General features: G+C 31.1%; 1 protein-coding gene across 1 annotated transcript; it reads right to left on the bottom strand.

Annotated features, from left to right (window-relative positions):
- Window positions 1-13,496: 13,496 nt before the first annotated feature.
- On the bottom strand, window positions 13,497-14,306 carry LOC126890779 (uncharacterized). The gene has a single exon (XM_050659967.1). The coding sequence runs from the start codon at window positions 14,304-14,306 to the stop codon at window positions 13,497-13,499; it is 810 nt and encodes a 269-aa protein (XP_050515924.1).
- Window positions 14,307-14,659: the final 353 nt, after the last annotated feature.

Here is a 14,659-nt window from a genome sequence, read left to right as displayed (position 1 = left end):
AAAAGAAGAAATTATACCAGAAATATTTGAATACTAAACGAGAAGAGGACAACCAGATATATAAAGAGAAAAAAAGAGAAACGAGAAGTAAGATCTTAGAGAGTAAAAGAAATATATGGGACAGAAATTGTAAAGAGATTGACACCTACATAGGAGGAAGACAGTGTAGCGAATTTTGAAGATGTATAAACAGAGTGAAATCCAACGAGAAAACAAGCAATTCCATACGATTAATACAAAGTCAAGAATGGGTTCAGCAGTCAGCATTACAAATCCCTATTAACAGAAAAAAGACCGGAATATCTAAATTACACAAAGACAGAAATACAAGTAGTAGGAAAAAAAGTCCTCATAAATAGATCAACAGTGGAAAACGCAGTAAAACAACTTAAAAACAGAAGATTCCCTGGACCAGGAGGGATCAATGCAGAGCTATTAAAATATGGTACAAACAAAATGTATGAATTTCTAGCAAAAAAATGCATCAATGGCGAAGATGTTCCAGAAGAATGGCGAATCGCTTATATTACATCGATATTCAAAAAAGGAAATAATTTGCAATGTAATAATTACAGAGGTATCTCCATAACAAATTCAGTAAGCAAGCTATATGGAAGGAATCTAAGGGATTTGATTGAACAAGAGTACAAACATTATGCAGAGGCAGAACAGTGCGGTTCCCGAGTTGGCCGGTTTATTGACCAACAAACCGATATAAAATTGATTTAAAATTAGAGATTAAATGTACCTATTAAAAATATTAATAGATATAGTGCGGCAGATTCGTGCAAATAATTTATTATAAGAATTGCACATTTTACATATGTGACTAATAGCACGATATCTTTTGAATGAAAAGTACCATTTCAACCAAATTTGATACATAGGTCCTTTTTGTAATTTATAAGATCTATGTCGTTAACTGGAAGAATCGGTTTACCAGAAGTTGTGTTTTTCCTGGTTTTTTATGTAAGATTCTTTTATATTATGTAAATAATTTATTTTCAATTTTTTCACCCTGTATGTATTAATTTTTCAAAATGGCAATACCACCATTGCAAAGGACGTAAGAATATGTTTTAGAAAATATTTTGAACTTTTTAGTTATATTAATTATCATTTAATAAATGCATAAGGTATCTTCACATGTATCTATATGTGGCAAATTCGTGCAAATATTATAAGAATTATTGTGAATTTAACGGTAGAAGCATATAATTTGGACCACATATACTACTACAGATACAAAAGTTCAAATTTAGATATGAGGCCATCTCAGATTTTGCCTTTTACAAAAATGGCGAGCATTCAAAATGGCGGCTATACATATGTGACTAATAGCACGATAGATTTTGAACGAAAAGTCCGATTTCAGCCAAATTTGGCATCAAGGTTCTTTTTTTGATGAATAAGATCGAGGTCTTGAACCGGAAGAATCGGTTTACCAGAAGTTGTGTTTTTACTGTTTTTTCTGTAAAACTCTGTTGTTTTTTTCAATTCTTTCACCCTGTATATAATAATTTTTCAAAAAGGTAATACCGCCATTGAAAAGAGTGTAAAAATAATTTTTACGAAAGATTTAGAACTTTTTGTTTATGTTACTTAGAATTTAATAAATGCATAACGTATCTTCACATGTACCTGTGTGCGTCAGATTCATTTTGAATGCTCGCCATTTTTGTAAAAGACAAAATCTGAGATGGCCTCATATCTAAATTTGAATCTTTGTATGTGTAGTGTGTGTGGTCCAAATTATATGCTTTTACCATTAAACGCAAAATAATTCTTATATTATTTGCACGAATCTGCCGCACATGGGTTCATAGTAGTGTTGCCAGGTCCGATTTGTTTTTAATCGGTAAATAAGCAAAAACAAATCGGGATTTAGGGTTGTAGATCGGGACAAATAAACAACAATAGCCCAGTAAATGGCTGTTTTGGAGTCAACTCCGAATTGCATGAAAATCTGGTTTTAGATTCTACTTACTGTCTACTTCAAAGTCTGTCTACTTAAAAAAGCAAAAAAAATTGTATGTTCAGAAAGTCGATAAAACCAATAAAAACAAAGTTGTAGCTCATCAAAAATACGTTCTTATTCGTCAAATCCCAAATAGAATGTTTCAACTTGAAATATCCAAAAAATTAAGCAGTTTTCGAGCAAAATTTTTTTAAAACTTTTTAAAGTGTTTAAAAAAATCTTTAATTTTGTTTTATATAAAAGTCTCTAGCATTAAAACTAAGCGAGTTACGCTCAAAATAAAGCTGGCTCCTTTTTTTGGTAAAAACAAATCGTGAAAATCTCCTCCTATTTAGCACCGTAAATAAAATTAATCGTTACCGCTTTACCATTTACTTTATATTATGTGTATTGTTTATACGATCTGTAAGGTTTACTGGTTGGGAGTGCTTAGTTTTGAAAAAAAAAATTGGTTTTATAGTAAAAAAAAATTTCCTAAAATATTGGAAAATGTCCTTTTTTCAAAATAACTTAAAAAGTATTAGGGATACTAAAAATCTCAAGGAGCAAAAAGTAGGTAGGTTTTGCTATTATAAATATGATAGATTCATTTTGTTTTTCTGTTAGACAAAAACTGGTTCAAATATGGCTGTTCATATTTTGCATAAACTCGTTATTAGTGACTCGTTCAGGCCCTTTCAATCATGTAAAAAATACATAAGTAAAGTAAATAGTTTGTAAAGCGGTAACGATTAATTTTATTTGGAGTGCTAAGTAGGGGGAGATTTTCACGATTTTTTTAACAAAAAAAGAGTCACCTTGATTTTGAGCATAACCCTCTTAGTTTTGATGCTAGAAATTTCTTTTCTAATGCTTACCAATTCTTGGTAATTTCACGTTGAAATATTTGATTTGGAATTTGACGAATAAGAACGTATTTTTTTTGAGCTAAAACTTTGCATTTCCTGGGCCTATAGACTTTACAAGTTCACAATTTTTTTCATTTTTTTATGTTATGCTACATTTTTGCCAAGAATATTTAATTCGATTAAATACTTACCTACTTTTTGAGTTATTTGTGAAAATCGCCTCAAAACGGGATTTTTTGTTGAAAAATAAACATTTTCAATCGTAAATATCTCGAAAAGTATTAACTAAATTACAATTCTATAGAACTAAAATTGCTTAGAATAATTAGTCAATTTATCCATCTCCGGACTTATTTTAAACGCGCTGTTTTTCACCCCCAAGTAGGGGTGACTGTCACCTCTCGAGTAGAAGCAACCAACGGCACAAACCGTCCAAATTTTTATGCAATTCGGAGTTGATCCGGAAAATTACATGGTATCGCCGTATTTCCAGTTCATTTACTGGACTACAAGGTATTTCTATAATCCGTATTTAATTCTATAAAATAATAATAATCAGACGAAATTACAAAAAAATCGTAGATTAAGTAAATTATTTATTTTTTATTAAAAATATATTTTTCATTCGATTTTGCCGCTTTTAGGAGTGCCTTGTTTTTATAACATAGTTATAAAATTCACTGCTAGTCCTCCTGAAATTGGTTTTTTTTGGTGAAAATCGGGACATTTAGTGTCCCGATCAGGTACAAATCGGTACGCGTCCCCAGACCCCTGAAAATCGGGACGTCCCGCGCAAATCGGGACACCTGGTAACGCTAGTTCATAGGTACATGTGAAGATACGTTATGCATTTATTAATTGGTAATTAACATAACTAAAGGGTTCAAAATATTACCTAAAAATATTTTTACGCTCTTTTCAACGCCGGTATTAACTTTTTGAAAAATTAATATATACAGGGTGAAAGATTTATTAAAAAACAACATGTTTTTACATAAAAATCAGGAACAACACAACTTCTGGTAAATCGATTCTGCCGGTTCAAGATTTTGGTCTTACACATCAAAAGAAGAACCTATATACCAAATTTGGTTGAAATCGGACTTTTCGTTCAAAAGTTATCGTGCTATTAGTCACATATGTATAGTCGCCAATTTGATTGCACGCCATTTTTGTAAAAAGTAAAATCTGAGATGGCCTTGTATCTAAATTTGAACCTTGATGTGTGTAGTATATGTGGTCCAAATTATATGCTTTTACGATTAAATGCACAATAATTCTTATAATATTTGCACGAATCTGCCACACATAGGTACACGTGAAGATAAGTTATGCATTTATTAAATGGTAATTAATATAACTAAAATGTTCAATATATTTTCTACAAAATATTTTTACGCTGTTTTCAATTGCGGTATTACCTTTTTGAAAAATTAATATATACAGAGGGAAAAAATTGAAAAAAACACATATTTTTACATAAACAACCAGTAAAAACACAACTTATGGTAAACCGATTTTTCTGGTTCACCACATCCATCTTGTAATTTAAAAAAATAACCTATATACCAAATTTGGTTGAAATCGGACTTTTCGTTCAAAAATTATGGTACTATTAAATACACATGTATAGTCGCCATTTTGAATGCCCGCCATTTTTGTAAAATGCAAAATCTGAGATGGTCTCATATCTAAATTTGAACCTTTTTATGTGTAGTATATGTGGTCCAAATTATATGCTTGTATCATTAAATGTGCAATTGTTTCACATATCGGCCGCACTAATACTAACTTTTACTTTTTTGCACATTGTATTTTCAAAGGGCGTGGTTTATAAGGATCAAATTATTCAGAATTCCAACAATAATGTCTTAATATATTATGTATAAAATGACCTTTATTTAAATTCATGAAACGCTATTGAATACTAAAAAGTACTTTGATTTACGTCACAACTAGTTTTATTCAATTTTGGCAATAAGTGGTAAGCATATTGTAATATGTATAATAAGCATAAAATATATTATAATACATATTACAGTATAATAAGCATATTGTAATATGTATAATAATTATAAAATATATCGAACTTTGGGTAGACTTTGAATTAGGATGTAAGTAGAGGCTATTCCCAAAATTTCATCAAAATATATGCATTAGGAGAGAAATCAGAGGTATTACCCTATTTTTGCTATCATTTACTGGAGTAAGAGTAAGGGCGCGTCCATAGTGCACGCTGGTTTTCGAGTCAGAAAGCCGAGTCCGTGTGCGAATAATCCTAATAACAGCGCGCAGGTGCACCTTGGACAGGCCCGTTTACATACGGAGGATTATTTGCACACATACTCGGCGCTGACTTCGAAAACCACCGTGCACTATGGACGCGCCCTAAGGATATAATGAAGACTTTCTGCTCGCCAGTCATTTCGACGCGCTGCTCACCATTCATCCCGACAATCATCTGGTGTCTCGCCAGGACTCAGTATAAATGTTCCCAAAACATTAAACTACAAACAGGTCTGGATACCGCGTACTAAAAAAAGTTGATTAATAGTAAGCTGAAAATTTGTTAATAGCTTAAGGGTGTCTAGTCGGACAAACTTTGATATATTGGAACACTGGAGTAAGAGAAGTTTTAATTGTGGAACAGGTTAAAAATTTGGAACGTCAGACTACGAAAACGTCAGATGTATTTTGTCCGACAGAACTTCCATTTGATTTGTTACCCTTTCATTATACTCTCACACAAAAATCGGACTGCTATTATTAACCAACATGATTTCTGTCATTTGACATATTCTTCGTGTTCCACTCATTAAAATGCCCAGTTGGTGAAACACACCAGTCTGATTTTTGCATGAGAGTTTAATGAAAGGGCAACAAATCAATTGGAAGTTCTGTCCGACACAATACATCTGACGTTTTCGTAGTCTGACGTTCCAAATTTTTAACCTGCTCCACCATTAAAACTTCCCCTGTTCCAGCGTTCCCATATATAGTATTTTTACTACAAAAGCGATATTACGTAGGTCAAAATTTTTGACGTAAGAGAACTGTCAAAACATTAGAATGTGACTTATAATAAACCATAGAGGTATATATTAACATAGAGTGAGCCTACTTTCCGCGCTTCCTGACGACAAGATCTCATGGACTGGTTTGCGGCATCTCTTTCTAACACATTGTATCGAGAATCTGTGATGACATTCAGTGTGAGTATAGGCACGGAAGGGGAGGACAACTGTAGCAGCTTTACTATGCGTAAGAGTGAAACAGCACTAATCCAAATAAAAAAGATGGTGTCGTCACTTCGCTCTGAATGACACTCTCTCTATGCTAATATATAACTCTATGTAATAAACATGGCAATAATGAAAAGTCACATTCTAATGTTTTGACAGTTCTCTTACGTCAAAAATTTTGACCTACGTAATATCGCTTTTGTAGTAAAAATACTATATCAAAGTTTGTCCGATTAGACACCGTTAAGCTATTAACAAATTTTCAGCTTGCTAGTAATTAACTTTTTTTTTTATGCAAGATCCAGACCTATAACTTGATACAATGATAGATAGAACATTTTGGAGAACTTAAAGGAAAATAAATATTTTTGAGATGTTTCATAATACAGCGCGGTGCAAAAAAATCGATCCACTAAAAATTTGGTAATTTTTGATGTTTTCAATTTCCTAAACCTGTTGTCCGATTTAAGTGATTTTTACCACGTTATAGCCTTATCTATTGACAATATCGATGTAATAATATTGATGCTAGGCAGTTAAACTGTCATTGTATAGCGGGTGTACGAATCAAACTGTGTTTTTTTCTGAAAGTTCGTATCAGCCGTGGACTATTTTAGCATTTATAAAATACTGAAATTAAAACCCAACTATAGCCTCAGGTTTTTTTAACATCTTGTATTTCGATTCATTCGCTTGTGTTGAATAATAAAAAAGTTAGGTACTTTAACAACTAGCAACGTTCTTCATCACTACAGGGTGTTTCTAAATAAGTGCGACAAACTTTAAGGGGTAATTTTACATAAGAAAATAATGACAATTTGTTTTATAATCATATGTCCGCAAACGCTTCGTTTTCGAGATACGGGATGTTCAATTTCTTTTTTACAAACTGACGATTTATTTATTGCTTTAAAACCAGTTGAGATATGCAGATCAAATTCGGTGGGGTTTAAAACGTAGTTATTGCACATTTTTCGACATACAATTAAGAATTTTATATTCACCATTGGCGTGCGTACGGGTAATATTATCGGTCATAATATCCGTTTGCGCGCCACTGGTGAATACTAAATTCTTAATTGTATGTCAAAAAATGCGGCATAACTACGTCTTAAAACCCACCAAATTTGATTTGCACATCTCAACTGGTTTTAAAGCAATAACTAAAAAAATTGAACATCCCGTATCTCGGAAACGAATCGTTTGCGGACATATGATTATAAAGCCAATTGTCATTATTTTCTCATGTACAATAACCCCTTAAAGTTTTGTGCAAATATTTTAGAAACACCCTGTTCTGATGACGAACATGGCCAGTTGTTAAAGTAGCTAACTTTTTTATTATCCAACATAAGCGAATGAATCGAAAGACAAAATGTTAAGAAAACATGAGGCTATAGTTGTGTTTTAATTTCAGTAATTTAGAAATGCCAGAATAGTCCACAGGGTGATGCAATCTCTGAGAAAAAAACATAGATTGATTCGTACACCCGGTATACAATGACAGTTTGACTGCCTAGCAACAATATTATTACAGAGATATTGCCAATGAATAAGGCTATAACGTGGTAAAAAATCACTTCAATCGGACAACACGTTTAGGAAATTCGAAACATCAAACATGACCAAATTTTTAGTTGATCGATTTTTTTTGCACCGCAGTGTATTATGTATATCAATATTGAGTATTTTGTTGAGTACTAAATAATTAAATTTTTAACGAAATCCTAAACCTTAAACACGCCATTTAACTAGAAAAGCAGTTTTATCTTTATTAATAATTATACCAAATAGGTAAACACAGTAATATAAGACTTACTTGTTAAGTTAGTAAGCAAATGATAACACTAAATTCATTTAATGAGAGATAATAGTTATTCATGTACCAAGGGTATTAAGTAGATAAGATCATGAGTTGTGTAAGTATAGTTGTGCCGGTATGGGTAGGTTTATGAAATACAGAGAACTCATTTTTGTTTTCAAGTCTGAGAATTTTTAAGTCTAGCAAATATATGGATCGATCCTGTTCTGTTCCTATTGTAAATTCAATGTGACTATGGAGTGAATTAATGTAAGTTAAAAATTGATTAAGTTGATCGTTGGCAGCCTACTATAAAATGTTAAATGTATTAACAGAAGTTTTCATATAAAAAATATGTTTTTAAACATGCAGTACGTCCCTGTAAGTTGTATCCGTATGTAAAATTTTTTATAATTAATTTTACGAAAAAAAGTTATTCTTCATAAAAATCTCTGCATGGTCCAAAACCTAAGATTTAACCATCAAATATCAAATTTTTTGAATATTATACGAGGTATGTCAAAAAGTTTGAATTTCACTCAAGAGTAAAGTAGCTTTATTTTTTACAATATTGAAAATTGCTATTATGAAAAGTTGCTTGGAATTAAAAACTATATTCTAGTATGCAATTACATCCTTCTAATTGAAAAAAAAAATTTTTTTCAAAAAATTATGGATAACTTAACATTATTTTCAGTTATTTCAATTCAGATAACTCTTTTATTATTAATTTTAAGAAAAAAGTGATTCTTAATAAAAAGTTCTGCATGGTCTAAAACCTAAAACACAACCATCTTATGTCAAATTTGATCAATTTTATACGAGGTATGTCAAAAAATATGAATTTCGCTCAAGAGTAAAATACGTTTATTTTTCACAATATCGAAAATTGTTATTATGAAAAGTTATTTAGAATTAAAAACTATGTTTCAGTATGTAACTACATCCTTCTAATTGAAATATTCTGAACTATAAAGGTACTTTACTTTTGATCTAAATTTATCTTTTTTGAGATACCTTGTATAAAATTGATAAAATATTATATAAGATGGTTGTATTTTATGTTTTAGACCATCCAGAACTTTTTATTAAGAATAACTTTTTTTCGTAAAATTAATAATAAAAGAGTTACCAGAATTGAAATAACTGAAAATAATGTTAGGTTATCCATAACTTTTCAAAAAAAATTTTTTTCAATTAGAAGGATGTATTTGATATCTTATGGTTGAATCTTGGATTTTGGACCATGCAGAACTTTTTATAAAGAATAACTTTTTTTCGTAAAATTAATAATAAAAAAGTTTTCCATATGGATACAACTTACAGGAACATACTGTATATATTGTGCTTTAAAAATTGTAAAAAGCTCAGGCAATAGATAGTCACCAAGGATTTTGCATTCCGATCTACAGAGAATTTTCTCTTTTTCTTTTCAATATTCTTCAGTGTAAGAAACTTCCTTTTTATGAGTCCATAAAAAATAATTTTAAATAAAATTAATGAAGGTTCGAAATGTATATTTTTCAACATCCAATAACATTCTCTTTTTCAAATTTTCTTAAAGTTCTGAATACATACACGTACTATGATCTCCTAGTCCAGTTTATCATATTTGTATTAAAAGAATCTTGGGCTTTGGACCATGCAGAGCTTTTTATGAAGAATAACTTTTTTTCGTAAAATTAATAATAAAAAAGTTTTCCATATGGATACCACTTACAGGGACATACTGTATATGTAAACATATATGTAAACATATATGTAAACATATATGTAAACATATATGTAAACATATATGTAAACATATATGTTTATATGTTTGTAGCCCTTTAGGGCTTTTTAAACTAATATACCTTTTACCAAGAGGAAAATTTTTTATTAAATTTCATTTGTAATTAATGGTATACAGCCAACTACAGGAAGTTCTACCTTGTGGATTTATATAAAAAAATAACTTCGAGACAGAATTGAATATCATTAAACAAATATCAGTAAACAATGGATACAAGGAACAAATAATGAACAAAATTATATATCAAAAGCTGCATAAGAAAGTCCTGAAATTAGCCTTCCACCATAAGAGGAAAAATCCAGTATCTTCTGCGGGCAAAATATTAACTAAACTAGCCAAACGTATAAGAAAGAAAAGAATAACACCAGCCTTCAGCACAAACAACAACTCCAGCAAATATATTAAGAACAACTCAACAGCAAACAGAAAAAGTACTTACCTACACAGTATACACAGTATACAGTATACACAGTGTACACAATGGTGTATAAATAATATATCGCCGCTTCGCAAGAACGTAGGCTTAAGTCAAAAAAGATGATTTTAGAGGAGAGGCATTTTAAAATTTTATGAATATGATTATGAGCATAACTCCTAATAAGTTGTCACTTTAAAGAAATTACCTATACAATTTTGTTAGATATACCTATATCTAAATACAAACTGTGATAACTAGATAAAGGACATCGCACACATCTTATGGAAAATATAATGTCACTCAAATTCAATAAAATTTATATGAATATATTCGTTTCAATTTAACGATCAATTCTTATCATTGCGCCAACTCTTAATTTTCAATAATAAGAGCAGAAATTGATATAAATCAATCTGAAATCAAATGGGTAGGTACATAAGTTAGAGAGAGAAAAACTATTTTAAAATACCCAAATTATAGTTAGTTCATAAATCTTCTCGAGCTCTTAAGCATCTTATTATAATAGTTTCACTAATCCGCTTAGGCCCAGCGGGGTTTAAGCTGTTTTGAATAGCACCCAGAGCAATAGTGATTATAACTGACACGTTTATAGACTCCAAAAATGTGATTTCTATAAATTTTAATTGCAATTTGCGCCGTAATTAATCATAATTAAGAGTTGGCGCAATGATAAGAATTGACAGTTAATTTAAAACTAATCTATTCGTATAAATTTTATTGAATTTGAGTGACATTATATTTTCCATAAGATGTGTGCGATGTCCTTATAAAGTGTTTTTGTTAACCCCTATTATATTTGAGTCTTTTTTCCTTAGAAACATGCACTTCAACTTTGTTAAAACGCTGACCTAACTAAAAAAGGGTTCTTATTTTAGAGAGAATTTTCACAAAAACTAATCGTAAGCAGGGCCGTCTTAAGCATACAAGGCGCCGGGGTGCGAGACTCATCTTTGCGCCCCCTTTTGTCCGAAATATAGGTTATAGGCACGCAAAAATTAAAAATAATTATGTTTGCTTTCTTTATTTATGTTTAAAAAAAACATGGTTTGAGTATTCAAAAAAGATCAATCTTATAACACTATACTAAATCAAAGTCAACTTTTGTAGCTTTTAAGTTGGCAAAAGATTTTATTTATTCGGTATATTTTTTACTTGCTTGTCTATACTTATTAAAACCAGGTTTGTTCATCTGTCTTGGTCCATTTTTTTTTGAAAAATGGCTTTGGCAGAGCCAATTAGCCAGACTTGTTTGTAATTGATTGCAGATTCATAGTCATAAATTTCTTATTTCATAATATAAGTACATACTACAATATTATTTTTAGATACATAGGTACATTGTGTTGCTTTTTTATTTTGTTTTTTTTTAATTATTTTACTGTTTTTTTAATATATATTTTAATTTGTGCTAAACACTTTTTTTACTTTCTTTTTTTATTTTTCTTTTCTTTTTTACTTTTGTTTCATTTTTTTTTATTTTTTTTTCTTTTTTTTTTAAATTTTTCAAACCACATTAACAAATTATGCCTAGTTAGTAGGTATATATTACATTTACAACTTGTATTTACATAATTTAACATGTTTATAAATGAGATGAAGAATTTCCATATCATTTGTAAATATTAAAGTTTCTTGAATATTCTTGAATATTTCCTGACAGGCATGAGATAACAGCCCAATATTTGGTAAGCGGTGATTTTTTGGGACGAGAAATCTAAATTCGCCACCAAAAATGATGTATTGCCCAGAGGTCGCGACATACGTCTTTCAGCGCTCATTTAATACGTTCAGTTTTTTTATCTCCCACTCTACTTATTTGAGATATACTTTTGGAAATTATTCTGTATTTAAGTTTATTTTTCGGGTGTAACTACAATGATATGATGCAAGGAATTATATTGCATTGCAGATTTAAAATGTGTTTATTTTGAAAACGGTTAAGTTTAGCGAGATAAATGTAGTATATCCCTTTTAAGTAGAAATATTAAGAGAATAAAAAATTTGATTCAAAAAGTATGTAGAGTGGGGGATAAAAAAATTGAACATATTAAATGAGCGCTGAAAGCTGTATGTGGCGCCCTCTGGGTAATACATCATTTTTGGTAACGAATTTAGATTTATCGTCCCAAAAAACTCCCGCTTAGGAAATTTCGTTTTGTTAGCTCATGCTTGTCAGGAAATATTCAAGAATAAATAAAATAAAAGTTTAACTATGGCACCCTGTATTTTGGATATTATCAACTTTCGTACCTACTAAGGTACGTTAGCTTAAATCGACTAAATCTTAAATCTTAAATCGCTTAAATCGCTATTTTAACCTCAGGAATCTAAGGTTAAGCTATGGCCTATTCTTTACCAAACACCCTGTATAACTTAAAATATCGAGTGGAGTTGTGTCTTTATTTATAAAAAAATATTAAACATTGTGTGTTTTTTTAGTTTTCTTCGGAGTTGCTCCACTCAATATATTTTCCAAGAACGAAAAATTATGATTATGTTCCCTCTTCATTGCAAATCTTTTACTTAATTTTGCCAATTTTTCAATTAATGTCAATGTCCAATAAATAATAATAAAAGTTAACTTTAAAATTTTGTTTTGGGTCTAACCGTTGATTGAGGTCTAACAGAGGCTCGCCTGCAGCCTCGTAATAATTATTGGAATGTGTTTTTCGGGGACGTGGACGAACAGAAAATTTAGTTTCGCAATAGAAGTTCTTTAGCAATTGGTACTGAGTCACTTCATATCTGCTCAAATGCAGTGTCAGTGCGGTTGTTGGCTACATCTTTACTACAGTTCACCAAGAATAGCTGAAAGTCTGAAATTCTAACTGCCTGCGCGAACAATGAAGTGAGAACGCACTCGGAAGGAAAAAGATAGCCTGTACGCGCGGGTGAACTTTAAAATATAGGTACAATCGGAGACACAAATATAGAAACGTAAAGTTTGAATAATTTCTAATAGGTCCCGTACACAATTATTATTACTGTCATTACTTTTCTTCAGTGTATTTGTAGTATTTTTTTACAAAGTGAGATGTAATAAAATAGATCCAACAAAAACCGCTTGTGTTGCTATAAATTATGGCATTATAAACCAAAAATTATATTTTTATATTGACTATTTATACTTTATATTACCATTATATTGACCAAAAGGTTTCGGAGAAAAAGGGCGTAAGCAGTAGGGTAATAAAGTAGTAATAAAATTGCCTATTGCAATACTAAATTGAAATTAGATGTTCGGTCCCGGTGAAGCATAAATATGGTGTCTTTGTACCAGTACCTTTTGTTAAAAGAGATAACCTTTCTCGTATCCATTTCCATAGCATTTGTCGTCATCGTTTTATTCAGTCCACACAAACTTTTCACTAATTTAAAATCAAAACTGACATTTTTTCAGCGACATATTGCTTCATAGAAGCCCATACTAACTCTATAGGATTCAAATCCGGATAATATCTTGGGTAACCGTAAAACTGAATGTCCTTTATCCTCGAGTATTTTGTCAATTTCATAGGTTTTAAACAGAGGTTTGTGTAATTTTATAATGTCGTATAATTCAAATTTCAACATGTCATCTGTAAAGGAAATATTTCGCGTTGTCAGCCACTGCTGCATTTCTGCTTTCCTGGAAGACATAGTTGGACATTTCTCAGTTTGTACGTTGTGATACGGTGCATTATCAATCACTAAAACGCTGTTCGGGGGCAAATTTGGTATAAGTTTATCCTGAAGCCACTTTTTGTAATTGTCGTAGTTCATTGCATCATGATAATCTCCTGTTTTTATAGTAGGTTTGTAGCGCAGATAAGCGTTTTTAACAAAACCACTTTCACCTCCACCATGCACTATCACAAGCATCTGTCCTTTAGATACTGGTTTTTGTATGCCCTTGTTTGAACTATCGGACCAGCTCTTTTGGTAGGTATGAGATGAATGGACGTATGTTTCATCCATGTATATAATTGGGCGATTTGCGTTCCTGTAACGTTTCATACTACGTAAGAAATTCAGTCTAAGATGTTGAATATTGGGCTTTTCCATTAATAATTTTCTATTAGTTCTGGTTTTTCGCCAACGAAATCCCATCTTTCTAATTACTGTTCGTAGGCTTTCTATGGAACCTGAGTAGTTGTACTCCTCTGCAAATGTTCTGTGTAGGCGTTTCACAGTTGGGACTTGTTTTTGTGTTATACAAGAATCCATTATATAACGTCGAAGACGCCCTATATCAAAATCGTCCAAGCACGTTTTTGAAGCGCTTTTTTTTTCTCTTTTTGTTTGGAGTTACAAATGAGGAATATTCGCCATCTTCAATTAATTGCATTTCCCGAGGAATTTTTTGAACGCTGCTTAAACTAACACCTGTTGCCAATACCACACGTTCCTGCACTTTTTTCAAATCTCTACACGGTTCATTGTTTTTCGCTTCATTTATCATAAAATGAATCACGTTTGCTATCACTTCCCGTGTCTGATTATTTAAAACTTTTCCCTTCAGATTCGATTTAAACAAAATTTGAAAATTTTAAATTGCTTCTCCTTTGCGGTTCGTACTT

Source organism: Diabrotica virgifera, chromosome 1, assembly GCF_917563875.1.
Source record: "Diabrotica virgifera virgifera chromosome 1, PGI_DIABVI_V3a".
NCBI classification, from domain to species: Eukaryota; Metazoa; Arthropoda; class Insecta; order Coleoptera; family Chrysomelidae; genus Diabrotica; species Diabrotica virgifera.
Note: the sequence above shows the minus strand (reverse complement) of the source record. Positions and strands in the feature narration are given on the sequence as shown.